General features: G+C 27.1%; 1 protein-coding gene across 2 annotated transcripts; it reads left to right on the top strand.

Moving 5' to 3' along the window:
* Window positions 1-4,174: 4,174 nt before the first annotated feature.
* On the top strand, window positions 4,175-19,464 carry LOC112603188 (proton-coupled amino acid transporter-like protein CG1139). 2 transcript variants are annotated; one of them, XM_025351660.1, is made up of 9 exons: window positions 4,175-4,398; window positions 7,462-7,785; window positions 8,335-8,485; window positions 10,702-10,940; window positions 11,269-11,353; window positions 12,325-12,648; window positions 14,283-14,464; window positions 17,285-17,508; window positions 18,217-19,464. In XM_025351660.1, the coding sequence occupies exons 2-9, from the start codon at window positions 7,583-7,585 to the stop codon at window positions 18,567-18,569; spliced, it is 1,761 nt and encodes a 586-aa protein (XP_025207445.1). In that variant the 5' UTR covers window positions 4,175-4,398; window positions 7,462-7,582; the 3' UTR covers window positions 18,570-19,464. The 2 variants fall into 2 exon arrangements, with proteins under 2 accessions (XP_025207445.1, XP_025207444.1); XM_025351659.1 differs by lacking the exon at window positions 4,175-4,398 and adding an exon at window positions 6,939-7,407.
* The last annotated feature ends 2,321 nt before the right edge of the window (window positions 19,465-21,785 follow it).

Raw genomic sequence — 21,785 nt, 5'->3', positions numbered from 1 at the left:
ATGATGTTGGAATTATAAAGAATAAAAACATTATAGTGTCTAATTAGTAATTGATATATAGTAAAATTAATATATATGATGCATGCAAGTATATCGATATTTATTGAGAAAAAATTATATGTTTTTTTTCATTATACGAATATAGATAAGATATTGTTGAAATAATATAATTAAAACCGACAAGGTATTCCCTTTCAAAAAATTATTAATTATAAAAATATGAAAATAAATTAGTATTAAAAAAAAATAAATAAATAAATATATGAACTATGACGTAAGCATCAACGTGAACGAAAGCCGTTGGTATAATAAACACAGTTTAAGCTTTCTGTGTTACAATGATTTTAACGCCAATCACTCGTGGCTCCATTTAAGCTAACTCTATACAATCTACACCTTCCTGCAGAATACATTTTATGAATATACAAATAAATTGGTTTGAGGTGCTTGTAATTCATTGAAATAATAAATTAAATAAAATAATATATTGTGAAAGTGTGGTAAGATAATAAATAATTCACTAAGTTAATAAGAAAATAAGAGTAATAACTATAATGTTATACTTAGGTATAGCTATAATGTATGTTATCCAACTTCACTATAATTAAACTCTATTTATTTATAACCAACAAACACTATATAATATAACTTTATAATTATTTAAATAAAATGTCAAAGTTTTTTATTGTATTATGTTTCTTTTACAAATTAATTTTTACTGATTCTAGAATCTAATTATTTCATTTATTTAACACAAACTAACTTTAAACACCAATTTTTGTCAATATTTTATGAAACAATAAAATTAACTATAAAGTATGAATAATTATAATTATAATTTATAATGATATTGAAATATCAATATAAAGTAAATTTAAGTTATTTTTTTAGTTTTTTCTGAAAATAAAACAAAAATTATTCAAATTTAAATTACTTTTTATTAGTTCAAAAATAATTGTAATTTATACATTTACTTTACATAACATAACGTGTTAAAAAGTTTTGAGTAGTGTAAAATGTACTAATTTAAATCATCAATTTGTACCAATATGACCTTAGAGAAAAATAAAGGTTATAATATAGGTATATTATTTTAATATTAATATGGCATAAAAATGAGATCATTAGAAAATTAAACTATACCTATTATTTATATTATTTAAGATTATATTATTAAATTTATTGATGGACATACATTTCTAATAATATAATATACAGAATGATTCAACTAGCACGCTTGTCTTCATTTTTAAATTTAATAATGACTTATTAAAATTTTTATTTTTAACACATGATGAGTATCATATTTTTTAAATAGGAACTTAGATTTTTTTATACTATTTAAGGAGTATCTTGAGCAAACCAATTTCTTTGTTTAACTGATAATTTACAGTAAAAAAATTGTTGGTTTTCATTTGAAAGAAAAAAGTTGATAATAAGTAATAACACTACAAAGAAACTCCTTAAATAGTAAAAAATCTAATATTTGAAAATATAATCCGTAAAAATTATAGTGTAGATATATTTAAATATATCAAAAATCAGTATTTAAATAAGTGCATTGTTAAAAAAAAAAGAATTAACATATTTGGTAAATCACCGTGTATACAATTTTATTTACTTAGATTTACTAATTAGATAGATACTATGTTGCTTTATTCTTAGTATTTCTAATACCTACCTATCATATCAATGAATATCATATTATAAAATCATTTAACTGACATAGTCATTGTGAATAAAAGTTTATTTAGTGTTTTTATTTCATTTGATTTTTTATAATACGATAAATATTATTTTTTTAAAACAAATAATGCATTTCTGAAACTCTATCTATATTAATAAAACCTAATTTTATATCTACGTACGTTCGTACGTGTATGTGTATGTATATACTATATATGTATTGTATGTGTGTATGTGTATGCGCTCTCTGTTTATGTAAGTTATCTACAACCAAATCTATTACACTCGTGGTTTTGAAATTTGGTACATAGCCTATAATCTATACTCAAGAATATGAAATTTTTTTAGTACCTAATTAAAATATTACAGCAGGAATACACATTAATATTATTGTTTTAGATTATTGCATACATTTAACACCTAGATGATGACTATATTATGTGAAATAACTATAACAATTTAACTTATAATTGTATGTATAGCTAGGTTATATATTATCACTATGCAGGACGCCGCATCACATTTATAATTCTATTTTAAAAGCGATCATAATATGACTACTTTTAATGGAACTTTTTAAATAATCTCAAAGATTTTTTAGGAAAATCCCTAAAGTAGCTTAAATTTAAAAATAAATTTTAGTATTAGATAATATAATATAGTAAATAACTGTTTTCGCGTTAGCGTCACTATTGGGTTTTTGTGTAATTTAGAATTTTGAATGATAAGTTTTGTATGTATCTATTACTGCACTATCATTGTATAGGTAGGTTAGGTTACCATGGCTACATACTAATCATATAAACTAGGTATACTCACAATGATTCAAAGTTTTATATGAGATAAATTCTTGATTGTGGTGTAGAGTTATTATTATTTTGATAACTTAATTCAATGATTAAATGTATATAAATTAAATAATAACTATACTTAAAAAACTACAAGTGTTTACAGTTAAATTCTAAAAAATTATTTGCGATAATATGGTAGGTCTATTATTCGATCATTTCATTATATAATGTACTGTGTTGGTTCGAACACGTTTACAGATCTATTATACAAATTTGTGCGCGTGGCACGCATACACGAATACGAATGATATATTTTTTATTTATCAGCAATGACAGTGAATTAGTTGTGTTTATGTAGACAGACTAACAATATTTAATCGCATGAGTATTACCTATAATTATAGATTGGTATGTAACGGCTAAATATTATTACAATTATTTTTATTTAAATGTCAACTATTAAATAATATGTTTCCATCTGAGTCAAGAAATACCTTTATCGGTAATTTCAACGACCGTGACAATTCCTCTCTCCCCTTCCCTCTCTAGTATCGCAAAACAATACATTCGAAAAACGGTGACAACTAAATATTATAATATATTATTGTCACAAATCATTTTAATAATTCAATTGATCATAACAATAACACGAAAATAATAATAATAATAATAATAATAATAATAATAAATTATAATTATACATGATTGGTGCATCTGCCTATATTGCTGGCCATGGTCGCCTTCGAAGTAGATCTCGGGTCGAGGTAAAGGTCGGCGGTAGTCACCGCGCCTATTGACAATGCCTCCACTAGTGTTATTATACTTTAGCCGTCATCACATAAACTTTTGAGCGTTTATACTTAGTACTGGTGGTGTAGCTGTTGACCAGGGTTACTGTAAAAAAAAACTGCAATTTCTATAATTTTATTATTGTCCTAAACAATTATTAGCATAACCGCTTTTGTTTAACTTAGGATTCGATTTGAAGCAGTATGATAGTGAAATCGCAAGTGAAGTTACTCGTTGTACCCGCAAGTTTCGAGACATTATAACTGATTGCTATTTTAAAATAAATTTTTATTAATATGATCATAGTATATTCGAAAAAATTGTCGCATAGTTTTGATCGACATTGTAATGTGTTAGTACTTTATTAGCTTACATATTTAATAATACAATTTTAACGTACAATGCATGTAATAACTGTTTGTCCTTATTTTTCTTTATATTTATTCGAAAATAAGATTAATAGTGTAATGCATTAACAGTTATTATTATTTTTTTTTTTCAATAACCGGTTGAGCCTTCGAGATTATGCTTGCAAAATGTTTACAAAATATTAAGATAAATAAAAAAAAATAAGTATTTAATAACTTAGTACAAAAATTTACAAGTGGTTCAATTTTATAATATAATACCAGTATATTGTATACTATATTACTTTAAATATATACCTACTACCTACTTATAATTGTCATGTTATCATGAAATATGTTCAAAAACATGTTTTTTAATGTAAATCATGACATTTTTTTTTCTAGAAAGAAAATAACTATATCTGTGTTTTTAGGAAATAAAAACTATTCGTTTTCAATTGCAAATAAAATCAAATGCACATATAAGTAATCCTTTGATAAAATAGAGATTAAGTTTTCATATTTTAGATTTATAAAAAAACAATGTTGTGTGTTATTCTACATACAATCTTTGACCAACAACTATTGAAATACGGTAAATAATTTCGTCAGACTTACGTAGCTCTTCGCATTTCGCGAAATTCATTTTTATAATACATACTTGTATTATGTTTAAATTTAAAAAGAATTAATCTAATGGCACGGAAGAACCAATTCGACTCGTAACGGACACATCAAAATATTATTAAGAATATTATATAGTTTAGGAATTCGAAATTTTTAAGGTAAGTCAATAAGTGTATTAATATTTAAAATAAAATATTTAATAAACCTTGAGACCTGTTGATTAATATTTTTTCTTTGTATAAAACTTTAATAATTAGGTAAGAGAATAATACTGCTGCACTCTAATGTGTTGTCTTCGTTTTTCAAATAATATACTACATAGCAAATTTGCTTTCCAATTTTGTATTTTTACCTAGCTTAATATTGAGTTGAATAATCAAACTAAAAATACAAGAACATTATCTGTGTTCATCATAAATCAGATTTTTACGATATTTTAACTATCAAGAAAGTTAAGAGTATGTAATATTAAAATGTTAAAATAATCGTAACTCGTTTAAGAATTAAAATATCATGAAAAACTAAAAAAACTAAATGAATAAATTCACTATATTATTAAAGTTAATTGTTCAAAATCCATTTTGCTAAACGCATATTTATAATATTATATGTTTTTAGAAGGCGGAAATAACACGTTTTATCAAAATAATTTATTTAAATGTACATTTTTTTTTTGATGATTGATTGAATATAATTATATAATAAATGTATAATAACATTTAAAACCTATATGTACTGAACCTTAAGAATATTATCCTTTATATTTTTTTTATAATAATGATTTAATTTTAAAATTACTCAAAAATCATGTACCTAATCGTTTTTACATGAATGTACGAAAACCTGAGCGATAAAACAAATATTGAAATGAAATTCTCTTTATTTATATTTGTTTTATAAAATAATTTATAATTGTTACATATAATATTTATAAGACATTATTAGTAACGTATTCCGATGTGCTATAGTGTGGGTGTATCCGTGTTATTTTTGACAATACTTTTTGGTTGGAATTACACTTAGATGCCGTAGGTATATTACGAAATATATAATTTAAAAAAATGTTATCAAATCATTAATAAAAATATTTTTTTTTCAAGAAATTAAATACATTTTAAAATAAATTATTGATATTTGATATTTTAATATTTATTATTTATTATTATTATTATTATAGTTACCACAATATATTTACAAAGTATTTAAGAAATAATAATAATTACCTAGACCTTTTAGGCTTTAGCTAAGCTTGTGGTGGTGTAGGGAGTAACAGTAGGTACACACATATAATATGATTTAATTAGATTAAATATAACAAATAATAACAAACCGATTAAGTTGTCAAACACTCGAACTGGTTGTTTTTCGTAAAAATCTAAAAATTGACATTTAATGCACAGTATACGGATTTTGATAACGCAAATATTATTACCGGGAAGTGAACGATTTACAAAATATGTTGTGTAGATAGGTGTATATGCACTCGACAGTCATTACCGCTGCCGTCTCGAGCCGCCGTCTTCTATAGCGATACTTAAGCATTGTAAAAAAAACACGATTTACGTGTTAGATCTAATAAATTATAATCTATATTATTAATACAATGACGAATAATTGTAGTCATAATGTAATTTCAATCATCTGCAGATTACGTGATAGGATGCCGTAAGGGGATTTTTGGGGCTTAAATTAAAAAATGACGCAGCCATTATCACCGATTATTCGGTATCGGTGTGTGACGTTTATGACTTTCAGCTTATAGTATACTAAGTATGAATCGACTATCATCAGAGAGAGATCCGCGTCGGTTTCCGCCGATCGCCGTTTTAGAATATGTAAATATAATAACATAGAATAAGACGTATAATAAGCTAGGTATGATAAGCCGAAGTAATCAAAAAATCGATCGTGGGGATGATTTCAAAATTAATTTCCCTTTATTTGAACTTATTATACACTTAGTACACGTGTACAGGTACATAAATATTTCGGATTAATATGTTTGTTTGAAATAACATTTTATCATAGGTATGAAAGTTGTAAAATCCTATAACCGAGTAACCGAGCTTTTCATTTTCTGATGTTCGTTTAAAACAGCATCATCGTTTAGCAGTCTGACTCGCTATTTCCAATATTAAATTATAATCAACTGGTCAAAGAAATGCAACGTCAACAGTTTTATATAATTTTATTTTGAAATTATTTAGAATGTTTGAAACATTCATTTTTATATAATTTTACATGATTTATTTTATTATTTTATAAAAGCACGTTTATTGTTTTAATATTAGTTGCTAGACTTAAAAATAAAAATGAATAATTCTTTTACACCAGTCGATCCTCAAATATTTACATTAGATCATCTCTGTCGAAAAAAATTTGGTCAACCCTGATTAGAGCGCGTCGTGATGCGTGTTTTATATATATCATTGCAGCATTGCAATAAATCATATTAATTGTTACTATGGGATTATTATTTATCGCATACTCAGTGGTTAATGGGTGACAGCGTTCGATATTATATTATTGTTATCATTAATCTCTAAGATAAAACGATTAACCGGTAAGTCTCTCAAACATTACGAACGATTCACCGGTTTTTTTCTAATCTCCCCGCTCTTAACTCCATCGACAACGCCGCTGTAAATCCTTTCACTGTGATAAAAAAAACAAACAAACGAACGAACAAATAAAAAAAAATTGCTCATCACACTACTAGTGTATCTATTTGTAATAAAACCTCCGGTGTAATAAACCTGTCTGTCGGGATTTTCGGCAATAACTGTCTATGATCAGCGATTAAACACGCACTGTCCCGATCGCGACGACTGTTCTAACATCGCACTCGATTCTCCGCGGTTTCTTCCCGACTAAATTATTATTTATTTTCGTCGAAATAATATTTTTTATCAATGGACAATGGTGTCGTTTTCTTGTGGCGTCCATACGGTGTGTATATATAATATCATGTATAGAACACATTGTTAGTACCTGCCGGTAACCTTAATTGTACCAACGGAGTAGTAACGACATAATATATAGGTACAACAAACGTTGTCGCGACGTTTTCGAGACATTTCCTTCGTTGATAGCGAGTATTACGCAGGTTACCTACAGTCGACACGACGGGCGTGCATTTCATCACGCCGTCAACTTAACTGCCTACGGTAGTATATTATTATTGTTATTATTGTTGTTATTATTATAATTATTGTGAACAGCGACGACACCAGTTCCCGAAAGCTCACCCAAAGGTTCGTGACCTGAGTCTTGTCGACTTGGCAGGAGCTATCGGCGGACATACGTACACTGCAGATCGCGACGACGTTAAACCGTTGCGCCATGGTGGAGGTACAGTCACAGGCCACGAGCCCCAAACCCGTGATCAACAAGAGGTGCACAGAAGTGCCGATGGCCGTCGGGTCGCCGACGGCATCGGAGATGAGGCGTCGCCGGCGCCGACGTTCACGTCTCATGTCTACCACCTCATCGGTGGTGTCGGCCGCAGCCGCCGGCATCCCAGCTTCTGAAAAGCACAAGATATCGTGAGTACATTATAATTATTAATATGCGATCATCATTGTGTGCGTGCGTATTAAAGACACTAATACATTTATGATTTTAAAATACTCACGACTTGCTACAAAATTAAAATATCAAAAAAAAAAAAAACAAAAAAACGATGCGGGGTTCTATGATTTTTCATTTGAATTTTATATTAAGTCAATTCTCTATAGATATTAAAAATTGCGGAGTAAAACGGATTTTTCTGAACTAAAAATTTGACGAGTTATACGTCGGTAAAGCGAAGACGATGTGGGTATAACGGCCTTTTTAGAACATTTGCGTATCTGCGGGCGACCGGGAACAGCACTCCGCGCACATTGAAAGGAAAACGATGCCAAGTAGAGATTTTGCTCCAAAGACTACGATATAAAGCATCTCCACATCGGTTTCTGTTCAGTGTCGCGTGGAAATAAAAAATGAAAATGAAAATGTGATGATGTCGAATATTTATGGTAAGGAAATTTAATCTTGTTACGTTTTTTTTTCTTATTTCGGTAATCGGCGGACGCACCAAAATCGCCGCACAGCAACAACGAAGCATTGATGCATATGGTAAAGGCTACTATCGGTGGTGGGTTTCTAGCCATGCCCGATGCCTTTCACAACATTGGCATAGTGATGGGCGTCGTAGGCACCGCAGTACTAGGCCTTTCCGTGTTGAACATGATGTCGTGCATAGTAAGTATACATGCGAAACGTTCCGATCAACATAAATCAGAAATCAGAATGAATATTAAAGCTCGATTTTACGCTTAAAAAGCCTTTGTCCTCCTGTATATTAGAAAAAAAACACGCAAATAGAGTTCCAATAGCACATCCAATTGCGAGTATAACACGAGTATAACATTTGTTACATTCTATATATAAGTATTAAACACACTATTTAATTGACCACCATAAATATATATGCGAAGTTGATACTTTTTGACTCTGTCAGTTTTAATATTAATAATTATTTTCAATGTATAAACTTTTTTTTTTTTTTTTGATATAAAACTTTTTCCATAAATTTTTAATCCCTTGCTACGAAAATTTTTTATTAATTTATAAACTACCTTATAGAATTTTAAATATGAAATTAGAGAAGTAATAAAATATAGTTATGATTTAAAATTTAATTTTCAAAAATCTGAAATAGATAACTTTGTTTTATTTTCAAATTAATCATTTTTAAAAACGTACAGTAAATCATTTTTTTAATCATATTGATTAAACTCTCAAAAGTCTAAAACACATACAATTTAATTTAAGGGATTTATAATTGCGATTTCGCTGTGAATTATAAATGTGATGATATGTTTTATATAAATACAATTTAAATATTCTAAAATAAATATGTACAATCTATTACATGGATATTTGTTATTTGGTTGTCTAAATGATTTTCCCTTAATAAGCGCCGGAACACGAACACTTAAAAAGACGATAAACATAACATACTATTTATATGTACGGTATATTATAATGAAATAATCAAGGTATACGTTTTATAGAGAAAACATGGTATATAGCTAGCTCAACATTGAAAAATTTGACTTACAGGTTACCTATTAATTGTCAAGTGGACCAGATTCCAGAAGTTATGAATATAATATTTGGCAAATTTTTTTATTTAAAACGTAATAAAATTTTCAATTTTTATAGCTAAGGCTTGAAATTTACTACAAGGTCAATCGATTATAGTATTAATTTAAACAACAAAAAATTAAAAATATTATAATACATTAAATATTTTTAAAAATACTTAGGAACGTTTTTTTTTTTTTTATAGGTATTTGAAATTGTAATTTTGACGAAATTGGAATACTTCAACGAAGAATTACGATTTTATATATTTAGTTTTTATTTAAAAATATTATTCGAAACGTTTACACATATACGCATATTTTTGTATTCTATTATAAACATTGACATTTTCAACATACTTTCAATCGAAGCAAATTATTAACTCATTAACTCGGTATTTCGATTAATAATTATCTATTAATGTATATAGACTATAGTTAATGGTCAAATCGTAAAATTAAATTAAAAAATAACTTTTAAGAAATTTAATTTAAATTTAATGTTTAAACATTAGTCTAGAATGTGAAGTCAAAACTACCTCACCCAAATAAATACTTCGTCAATGAGTAACGCACTATAATGGATGTGTTAAATGTGAATTCAATAATAGAGCATTCTATACGAAAAATGAGCTAAGACGGTCGTCAATATATATTTCTAAAGATATTTTTAAATACGTTTATCCATTAATATTTCTATTTAAAACACAATTTGTTAAAATTATTTTTGCCAAAAAAAAAATAAAAAAATAATAATAATAATAATAATAATCACTTGTTAGTTATATAATAGTAATTATTATATTACCACCTAGGTACCTAGATATTATTAACCTATTGATCAATACCGTCCTACCGTCGTAAAGCAAAAGAGTGTGAATAGGTCTCTGTCCTAAATATTTAAAAAACTGTCATTGTCTTCAATTAATATACGTAGTGGTGAAATATTTTAGTCATCTTTACGAACTTTATTTTATAAATAATAACTTAATGAATAACATTGTTAGTTTTTGTTTAAATATCCAACTTCTAATCATTTTAGAGATCAGATGTTTTATATATATTTATATAGCATAATATAGTAAGTTCTCCGGATTTATTTTTAATAAGTCATACATAGTATTATTTGTTTATTTGTTTATCTTCCACACCAATACAACTTAATTAACAACTATATGAAATTATTTTGTCGTTTCGACATTTTAAAAACGATAATATTTTGTGAATAAATTACAATCATAGTTTTGATTTTAGTTAATTTAAATATTTAGAAAAATATTTGATACTAATAAAAATGTATCTTAAATTATACGTGTGTTTTTGGTTTAGGTTCGGTGCTCGCAGACATTGCGGTCCGGTAAGTACGTGGACATCATCTTGGCTGAACAGAATAGTAATAACGCCGGGGCCAAAAGAGAAAATGATGATAATGACGACAGAAAAATTCCACCAACCCTGCGGTATAACAACGAGTTACTACTGCCTCCAATGGACTATCCTGATACCGTAGCCGCTGTATTAAAATATCGCGCTCGTGGCCGATTCGCTTGGCTCGCGTCATTTGCCAGGTATGTCCGATAACCAATAACCTGTCATCATCTAGACCATTATCAAATATTATTATTATAATGTATAGTGGTGAATTAGATTAGAGTTTTTACAAAGCTTATTAGTTCGATACCATGGGACTCGTACTGCTTTCGTCTTCATGTATCTACTTTTTGTGACAATGCAATAAAATAAACTCGTGTGATACTGTAGCTACCTAGTGAATAGTTTTTTTTTTTTTTATTTAATTAATATTATAATTTTATTAGTACACTTGTATTATATTAATGGTCAAATATTTGTTTTTGTGTTTCGCCGCTACCGAAACGATGACATTTTTGAAAACAGAAAATTTACTAGCATCTCGCTCGTGGCCACTTATTATGGAGTGAATATCATCTACGTATGCATCCTGTCCAGTACGTGTAAGCAGGTAAATACCATGACCTTATTACAGTTATCGGGTATAAACAGTGTGTTAATTAATAGAAAAATTATGAACCTGAATTCAAGGAAAAGTGCGAATATTTTAGTGTCTATTTTTTAAAGTAATGTATTATTATAATAGCCACTATTTTATCATGATTTGTAAACAATATTAAAATTATAAAAAAAAAAAAAAAAAAAATTATGACATTTATCAATTATCAGCAATTTAACCAGAATAAAATTAAATAATATTAATATTATTGTTTTATTATTTAGAGAAACTATAATTTAAACATGACATTTTTAAATGTTTCTCGGATAACTAATACTAGTTTGATTAGACAGTATGTAATTTGAATGTAGTTGAAACTAACACAAGTTATAACTTAGGGTATAATAGAAGTTGATAGTGGCTATTTAAAAAAAAATCTTAGATACAATATAGTATATCAACAATGATGCTATTTAGTGTGAGGAGGTAAAGTCGATATGATACGATAAATTCAATTATAGTGTTATTAAAGTACCTATGTAAATGGGTATAGTTTTGATATTTATTGAAATCTTACTAACTTTCTAATAAAAAAATTTGAAAGATTAAATTGTTAAAATTAAGTTTTGCTTTGGTTCGTTCAAGACTAGCCATTTTTTTTAAAAAATATTTATAATAAGTACCTAACTGTATAAAATGAATATTTTCAAATTTTCAAAAGTCAAAAAAAAAAAAATTTTATCCGATTTTTGAAATAGTTTTTAAAACTTTTTATTAAAATCGAGGTCGTTGGTTAAATTAAAAAAATCCCGTAATAAAATATTCATTAAAATAATTATTCAGGATTACAGAGCTGTCATTGGGTTACTTAATTTTCAATTAATTAACATACTTCATTTACATTTAATATAATTACGTGAAATACAACATTATTGTCTTAACTCGACTTGCGTCGTGACACTCTATGCTCGGTATCGTTTCAGCTCATCGACCAATACACTGCTAACGCAGCTGTGGACTCTTGGAGCTATTTGGTGCACGGATTGTCTATCCGTTGGTACCCTATATTAACCGCAGTGCTAATCGTCCCAGTGGGTATGGTCCGTTTGATCAAATATCTGGTCCCATTCTCGGTGGCCGCCAACGTGTGCATACTTGCCGGTACCGTGGCCGTGTTCTACTTCATTTTCTTCGGTGACAACAGACCACTGGCCCCAGAGGAACAAGCCAAGCTAATAGTTTGGCCGGCCACTCGGTGGTCGTTGTTCGCCGGCAGTGCTTTGTGCTCGTTGGAAGGCGTTGGAATGGTAATTAGTCATAGCTTTATCGCATATACGTATTTAGAGATGTGGGTTTGTATTATACAGTGGTATAAAACTGTATTGTACAGGGTATTGAACGCACGGTATAAAATTATTTTATACGGGCTGTATAAAATAAAATTAAGGCTTTATTATTAGTTATTACTTAGTGTCGTAAATAATATTTTTATTATTTACTATTATAACTCATAATTTTGTAACATGTTTATTTAGCATTCACGTGTTAGGTATGGCATAAATAAATTGAACTATTTTAATATTGTAGAAATAGGTATAAGGTGGGTATAATGAGACAGTATATAAGTATATTAATTAAAATTTTCGATTTATTTCTATTTACAAATTTAAAACATAAAAAACTAATATCCCAATAACATTAATTATTTATTAAAACAAATTCTTTTTACTACGTTTCTGATATTAAATATGAGTACTTGGTACTTACAAGAAGTAAACAACGAGGAACTAAATATTTAGTAGATATATTTACATGTTAATTGGAATTATAGATGCGTCCCTTATTGTTGTGAGTTAAATTTTGAATGAATTAAAATTTAAAAAAAATATAGGTTCTTCCGTTTTTATCTTTACGCACTAAATAGAGTGGCGTTCTTTTTATCCTATATAAGTATAGACTATTTGATTGGCTATTTTTCTACGATGGTGTGAATTGCTTATGTTGAATAATTTACCTCATAGCACTATTCATAATATCCTGTAAATATTATTTTATTTGTGTTTGCTAATTTTTCAAAACTATATCTATTTTCTGTGAATTGTATTATCGTCATGTACTACCAGTCCATACTTTTAATAAATAAAATAACTATCTATTATGTTACATTAAATATGCTTGGTTGGGCATTATGACTAGTTAAAACTTAAATTTAAGTAAAGTTTAAGAACTTATACTCGTATTACTTAAATTTTTTAACTCGACCATTTACTTTTTGGTTTCTGTAAATTTAACTGTCTACTTAATTTCATTAATTTTTTAACCAACGTGAAATCAATTAACTAAATTTTTATTTAATGATTAATAATTTTAATATTTTTTAAAATAAGTTAATTAATATTATATAAATAATGAGTTATAAGATTTTTTTCAGTGCTCTTTGTGTCTCATATAATATTTTGATGAAAAAACACAGTTAATCATTTTTAATGTGATATCATCAGTTTTTTACCGAGTTCGTAATAAGTTATACACTGAATAAAGAAAATTATAACAGTATAAAGTACTATGATATGTTATAACTATATATAAATATGTATAATATACATATTAACCCCCCCCCCCCTCGACAGTGAACATTTTTGTGGATGACCTTGATTATATATAATTTTTAAGTCAATAAAAAAAAATAAGTAGGCTAGCGTGTATAAACTTATGAGAATTTAAAAAAAGGTGTCTTATGTGCTTTAAATTTTTTTCTATTGATATATATTGACTTTTTTTATTAACCGAGTTAAAAAAAAAAAAAAAACAACTATTAACTTGCCCACCTAGATATTAATATTGATTCGGGTTGTGCGTCTAATGAGCCTATAATAAAATGACGTAACCTGTTGTGTCTCGTTGCATGTGCATCGTCCGATCCTAACAAACAAAATAAAAGCTGCTGCATATCGAGAATGCGATGAGCAGGCCATTGGAACTTGCCGGACCGCCCTCGTACACACTGCATCGGTCCATGGTGGTCATAGTCATGATGAACAGCGCGCTAGGGTTATTTGGTTACATGCGGTACGGTGACAGGTGTGAAGGCAGCATATCGCTCAACTTACCACAGAATAACCGGTTAGTACTTGTATGCATTTTACTGTTTTAGGCGCATAATATATGACGACGTGTCGTATGCGGTATACTATTCAAGTGAAATAAAAAAATAAATTAAAACAGTAGACCTAAGACATAAATACAAAAAAAAAAAAAAATAATAATATTATGGTCCGATAAAAAATGCATTTCTCCACGGCTTCTTTGAAAAATAATAACATTCCAAAACTATACACGAACACCAAACCGTTCCCCGTGCGGTTACCAACGTGTTTCAAGAATGTTATAATACCATCGTATAATATTCCCCAGATATAGACTACCTGTTGCCTTCAGTTCAAGGAAATAGGGTATCTACGCAGTTAGAATCGGTTAGGTAGATTATACAGAATGATTACTTATTTGGCTTATTCTCAATCAATATTTGTATATTACTTTTTTTAAATTAAAAATCATTAAGCTAAATGCTAATTAGTATAGAAAAAATTAATTTTTTAAACTGTTTCTTCAAATATTGATCATATTTATTAATTGTTCTATTTCGAATGTTTATACTTAAATTGTTAATTTTAGAAAAGTATGAATATAATAATGCATTTTAAAACCTTGCTATTATGTGTTTTGTTTATTATATGAAATTATATTGATCAGGTGAGGGCTACCATCTAGTTTTTTGCAAAAATTTGGTGTGATGTCATGGTATATAATATATATGTGATAAACTTAATATTAAATATATTATTGAGATTTATACAATTAATGTAGATAAATACATCAAAAACACTCTAAACGACAATAAATATGAGATTTAAGGTTTCATAACACACGAATTGTAAAAATTACATTGGTTAAACAACATGTAATGTAGTATTCGTTGCAACTCTATAACGGTTTAAATGCTCAAGGTTCGATTATACATTTCAACTCAAACGGTAGTCGATAGGTGTTAGAATAGGTTCCCCCAAAGTTAGGTAGGCAGGTTTCGCCTAATAGACTTTTCTAACTGCGGTATTCTAAAGTCCTGATTTCGACCTAGGGTATTAACTTTTCTAACTACGGTTTTTTTCAAGTTGAGTTAATCGATAACAAAAATTGCACTTAGTATTAAAATAATTGTTAACCACTTGAAAGTAATTTAATATAAGTACTTGCATAATGAATGTATATGTAATTTATTTACATAATTATAATATATTGGGTAAATTTTGAAACAAGCCACTAATAAGTTATTCAAAGTTAAATTGTCATTAGAAGTCTAACCAAACGCAATAAATACTAAGTAGGTAATAAATAATAAATAACATTGTAATAGTGTAACGATTGGAAAATAAAAAAACTATAAAAATGTATAATAGTTTATATTCCCCTCATAAAAGGTACCTTTATGATAATGTAAATTGAAACAGTCGCAATCCATGATAATCGTATTAATTACTAATAAATATTAAGTACTATGGATATAAATTGTGGTTAGATTAGGTGATAAATGATTATTAATGTCATTATACAGTCGAATTATATTTCCCCATTATTATTATTTATTAATAATAGCTAGTTAATATGATAAATTAGTTTTGATTTGTATCTAAAACAACTATAACTTTCAATAAAAAATTCTTTAAACCTAAAACATTTTTTCTCTAACATTTTTTCTATATTCTATATACTTATAACTACTATATTAATATATTTTTTTCAAAGTAAAAAAGGGACTTGAGAATTTAGTTGAACCAGAATATTATGAACCACTTTGTATATTATGCAGCAAAGAAAGGCGTGATTTTTCAGTTTTGTTGTATGTTTAATTGTATTATTTATCAATATTATAGTATAGACTCTCTGTTTATTCTAATTAATTTAAGTAATTAACTGTTGTTTAAACGTTTCTGGTTCTGTCTCTAAAATCATTTACTAGTTATAAAATCTCTGTTTTTACTATTTTCGACCATATAACAACAATACTCTCCACAATACTGTCTCCACGTCCTAACCGTAATTATATATGTAGGTACAAAAAACCCGTAGTCCTTGAACTCAGTTGAATACGTTTTAAATTATTTCGATTTTGGTTTTTAATATTTCCGTTATGTAGGAGCCTACATTAAATTCTTCGTTAGAATCGTCGTATACTCATGTCTCCCCACCAATTGTTAATTTGATTTATGGAACCTTTTATGGTGTCCTTTTAAAAAATTATTCAAAATATTTACTATTAAATAATATTACTATTTAAGATCGTTATATGATTAAAATTATAGCTATTTTAAATATGTTTACCAGTACACCAAACATGTTCAATACGCTTATTATTTTAATCTGTTGCTCATCATGCACGAAAACAATTAATTTTGTTTTACAATCGACTAATATAATTTTAACAGCTTCTTTATTATTAGAATTGATTTGTTTTAATGAGTTGCAGTAGTTTAAATAGTGTACTAACAAAAATTAAATGAGTATATTTAAGATATGAACGAATCAAAAAATTTAATAATCAAATTTGAAAAAATACCAAATCACTTGTGTATAAAGCGTTCAAAGCAAATAAATTAAAAAAACCATAGTATTTTAAACATTCACAAAATAACAATAAACCCATCATCCTTTAAAAAATATATTTGTAAGTATATAATATTATATTACGAAAAACTTGATTAGGCCAAAAACGAACGCCCCTCCCTCATATCACCTTGTATTGTTTCTTATTATAAATTCATATTAATCTATTGCTATTGTAACAATATAAACTGCTAATCTATATGCAATTCAGTTTATGTTTATTATTGTAGATATAAACTAACCATAACGATTTATCATATAATATTATTATTTCAATATCAGTCTTTCGGAAGTTATCAAAATCATGATCGCCTTGGGTATCCTGATGACTTACGGGCTCCAGCTAACCGTCACTACAGATTTAGCGTGGCAAGGACTGCGTAGCAAGCTCGTTAGATCTAAGGGTGAAACTACTGACTGCAGAGATGTAACGGACGACGATGATTCTTCGCCAAGGTTAACAACGTACTACTATCTTATGAGATCCATCTTAATCGTCGGAACCAGTAAGCATAAATACGCATAAAATATACGCATTATGTATAATATGATAATCACTTGGCCAGAAAGAAATTCGTCGAAGTTAACGGGAACTGGATAAATTATATAATTATTTTTAGCTCTTAACTGAATTAACCAACTATTCATTTTAACGTTTAATACGAAAAAACCGTAATTAGATTTTAAAAAACTTTTTATTAACGTGTAACGACAACAATATAACAAAACTGTGGGAGACTGTAGCTTTAGGCCCATGCTAAACGTTTTATCTTGGGCCATTCAAAGTGTTGTAAGAATACACATTTATTTTTAACTCGTTAAGTAGATTGATATTGAAAAATGTGAAATTTTTAAAATTTAAAGTTAATTTTCTTTCTTTTTAACTTTTACAAGTTATATGTTTAATGAAAAAAAATTTTACTTAACTCAATTAAAAGTCAACTTTAAACATAAACTATTTATAACTCCTGTTAAGAAATAATAAATTAATTTAATATGAATATAATATAGATTTACAAATATAAAAATATACATAATTAAAATAATATAGATATATAGGTACATATAAAAGCGAGTCGCAAGTATTTAATATATTCTCAGGAAAAATAACAAAAAAGTAAGACTTCCAATCCAATAATAAACAAAAAAAAATATTAATCATTTAGATGCGTTTTTTAAACATACGTCTCTTTTCTTTTCAAATGTTATCACAGTTATAGTGGCCATGGCTATACCGGACATCGGGCCGCTCGTATCGCTCGTGGGCTCCATCGGGTTCTCGTTGCTGGGTCTGATCGTGCCCGTGATCATGGAAACCGTTTGGTACTGGTATGACGAAGACAACGATGACTTAGGACAGAACTGCTATGACGGGACAGCCACAACAGCGAATGGCGCCAAAAGTATGTTATCAGCCCGCGGAAACATTTGTCGCCGAATCGTGCGGCACGTGAAGAATATGATACTACTCGTGTTCGCTACAGTAGCGTTGGTCGGTGGTGCATTTTACAACATCCGTGACATCGTAAACAAGGCCTCTGAAGACGCAGTTTCTTACAGTGTTTAACAGAGGATCTCCTGCGGACGCTTCACTATTATATTTTACTTTTAGCTTTGTTTTTGTGTATAAATAATTATTATAAACGCTTTAATATTAAATAATTGATATAACCACAGATAGATAACAATATATGGTTACTAACATAGTAAAATGATTGAAATAGGACATCATATTATATTACATATGAAGAGTAAAACACGATTGGCCACGCAAATGTTTTCAATCTTCAGAAATCGATAACGGTTACTATTGTTGCTATGTATTATTCTGGCTTTACGCTGACAATAATATTAAAAAGTTTTGCTCGCCAAATTTTCTTAAAGCGTGTTTCTCTGATAACAGGAAGAATATTATCTAGTATTATTATATTATAATAATAAATATCTGTGGATATAACAATATTATTATATGAATAAATGTTTGTTACTGCTGTGCGTATCTTTTATTCCAATTGTACATAACTTGAACAGAGACAGAAAAAAACAGTGGTTTAAATGATGGATTCAATAAGGCTCAAAACTTAAATTTATTATCTATGAAGCACATTCTAGGAGTTTCGTCTCAAACTTTTTTACACCACAATATCTAGATATGTTATTTATTCATTCAATAAATATACTAATATGTAGACTGTACTTATAATATTGAAATCATACTGAAATGCACACAAAGCTTCAAATAAAAACTAAATATTCGTCGAAATCAAGCAACTCATACACAAACTATTTGGATTATGATAAATGTGTGCTGTTCTTGCATTCCGATTCTCGTGATCGAGCAAATCATTAATGATCTCCTTAATTGATTGTTAATACTTTCTCATTAATTTGAAAAATTCTTAATCACCTTAATAACCTTGCTCTTTTAAAGAGTAAAGAATTAATTTTAAAAAATTTAGAAAATTATTCCAAAATTATTATTAAATAAATACGATGTATTAAAAGAACATGTAAAATATTATTAAAACGAAAATATAAATACCTTTAATAACATGGCGTTATAATTAATTTATTGATAGAAAGTATTAAAATTTAAAAGTACTATATTAATAGTAATATAATATGTTCACTGTTATACTGTTCTGTACTTAAACGTCTTAAACATAATACTATTTGAAATATTTGAATGTTATATTTTGTATTTAAATGGTTATCAAAAGATATAGTTACATTTCATAATCAAGTTATTAAGATGTTCATGTCAATTTATTTTAGGTTAACATTTATCAAGGGGGGATGACTTTGCCAAATCACCCTATCTAAAATCTGCCACTAATCATCGCATTAAAATACCTAATAAATAAGAAAAATATATTAAAATATTTTATTACCTTAAAATAATTGGGTTTAGGTTTAGGACACCTTAACCTAGAAACACCATTAACGAATATTTTTATTTGAACACACTATGTATAATAGTTTTTAGTATATACATAAAGTAGGTATATTTTGTTATGGGTTTTAGGATTGAATTAATTATATATACATTATTATGTATTACCAGGTGTATAATACACTAACTATATGGTCTATAATATTATATAATATAGTATTCAATTTTTTTTTATCATCTTAAACCTAGTTTGCTAAAGATTCTAAAATAATACGTAATCGGGCAAACTGTAATTAAATTAATGATCTCATAATAAAACTGTTACTAGAAATCTAATCTTTACAGTTCATAGTTTATACTAATAATTTGATTATTTTTAAGAAAAATTTATAGTGTATAGGTTTACAAGAAATGATGAAAGCACCAGCGGAAATACAAGTCATGTAAATCACTATCACCTTTCTGTAGAAAATGATAATTCATAGCTATTAAAAAAAAAAAAAAGTTTAATAGAACCGAATGTTTTTTTTTTTTAATTTGTCATTTAACCGGTTTAATCATTAACATATACAACTACACTATAAAATACTTAGCTAGAATCTTTCTATAAGAAAACTTATTATAAACATATGCCTTACCTATTTACGATGTTATAAAAAATATAAGATTATAATACACGAATATCATCAGGGATTGCTAAAATGTAGATTTAAAATTTTCGATAGTAGTGTAAATAATTTTTGACATTACCATTTTAAAAATTATAAAAACTATTCGTTAAAAATAATTTGCAAAGCTTAAATTGTCTAAAAAAATATATATATATAAAATAAACTAAATTAATAATTTATATTTATCTTTTTTTTTATCACTTTTGTTTTACTTCTCTCATAATAAATATATTAATTAATTCAACCATCTAATATTTTATTAACATATTCAAAAATAATAGTTCATTGTTAAATTATTTAGAGTAGGTAATAGGTTGATCATATTCTAAATAATAATCAATAACTATAAATACTATATATAGCGAAACAAACTTAAAAATCTTTAAATGAATAAGCTAGATCTAATTTAAGTTTAATAAAATATTTTGTTTTTTTTTTATTTAGATGTAAATTAAATACCAATATATTTAACATAAATAGATAAATTGTAAAGCTTTTTAATTAAATTAATAACACAACTTATAGTTTCAATATTATTAAGTTAAAATAACATTTTCGAAAATAGAATCTAAAATTAGTCTTAAACGTATTTGAAAACAGATAAATATTCAATTCAAGATAAGTTGAACAAATATTATAATGTTATGAAATTATAAATTTTTTATGAAAAAACTTAATTGCTCGGTTGTGTGGGGTTAGGCAAAATATTCTCACAAGTTTCTACTTTTTTTTCGCATAACGATATTACACTATTTATTGATGTAATATGAAACTTCAATATATTTTTTATACGTGAAAGTAAAGATTACAAGTTGACAGTCGTATCTACAAAAACGTTTTCATGCTACATAATATTTTGGGAATTATCATAAAGATACGTCATGTCTCATGAACCAAAAGTTGACACAGAAATTCATTAATATTTATGTAAACACTAGGTACGGATTTAGATAGATCTAATTCGAATAGAATAGAATAGATAAAAGAAAAAAGGCAAATAAGTTAAGTAGAATAATATAATTGGATTATTTGTAATATTTGTATAAAATTATAAATTTAATAACAGGAATTTAAGAATATGATAAAAAAATTATGGTGTATCTAACGTGATTTTAATAAAGCATGAATGAAACAGATACTAAATAGTACACGATCAAAAATCTTGATTAAATAAAAAGTATAAGTTACTAAAATATATATTTATATTTTAGTACTGTGA

The sequence above is a fragment of the Melanaphis sacchari genome, unplaced genomic scaffold (assembly GCF_002803265.2).
Source record: "Melanaphis sacchari strain LSU unplaced genomic scaffold, SCAv2.0 Contig9_pilon_pilon, whole genome shotgun sequence".
NCBI classification, from domain to species: domain Eukaryota; kingdom Metazoa; phylum Arthropoda; class Insecta; order Hemiptera; family Aphididae; genus Melanaphis; species Melanaphis sacchari.
Note: the sequence above shows the minus strand (reverse complement) of the source record. Positions and strands in the feature narration are given on the sequence as shown.

Coding starts and splice junctions, on each gene's coding strand:
- LOC112603188 (XM_025351660.1), top strand. CDS start 7,583: ATGGTGGAGGTACAGTCACAGGCCACGAGCCCCAAACCCGTGATCAAC. Junction 12,649..14,282: donor CGTTGGAAGGCGTTGGAATG/GTAATTAGTCAT, acceptor ACAAAATAAAAG/CTGCTGCATATCGAGAATGC. Junction 17,509..18,216: donor CATCTTAATCGTCGGAACCA/GTAAGCATAAAT, acceptor ATGTTATCACAG/TTATAGTGGCCATGGCTATA.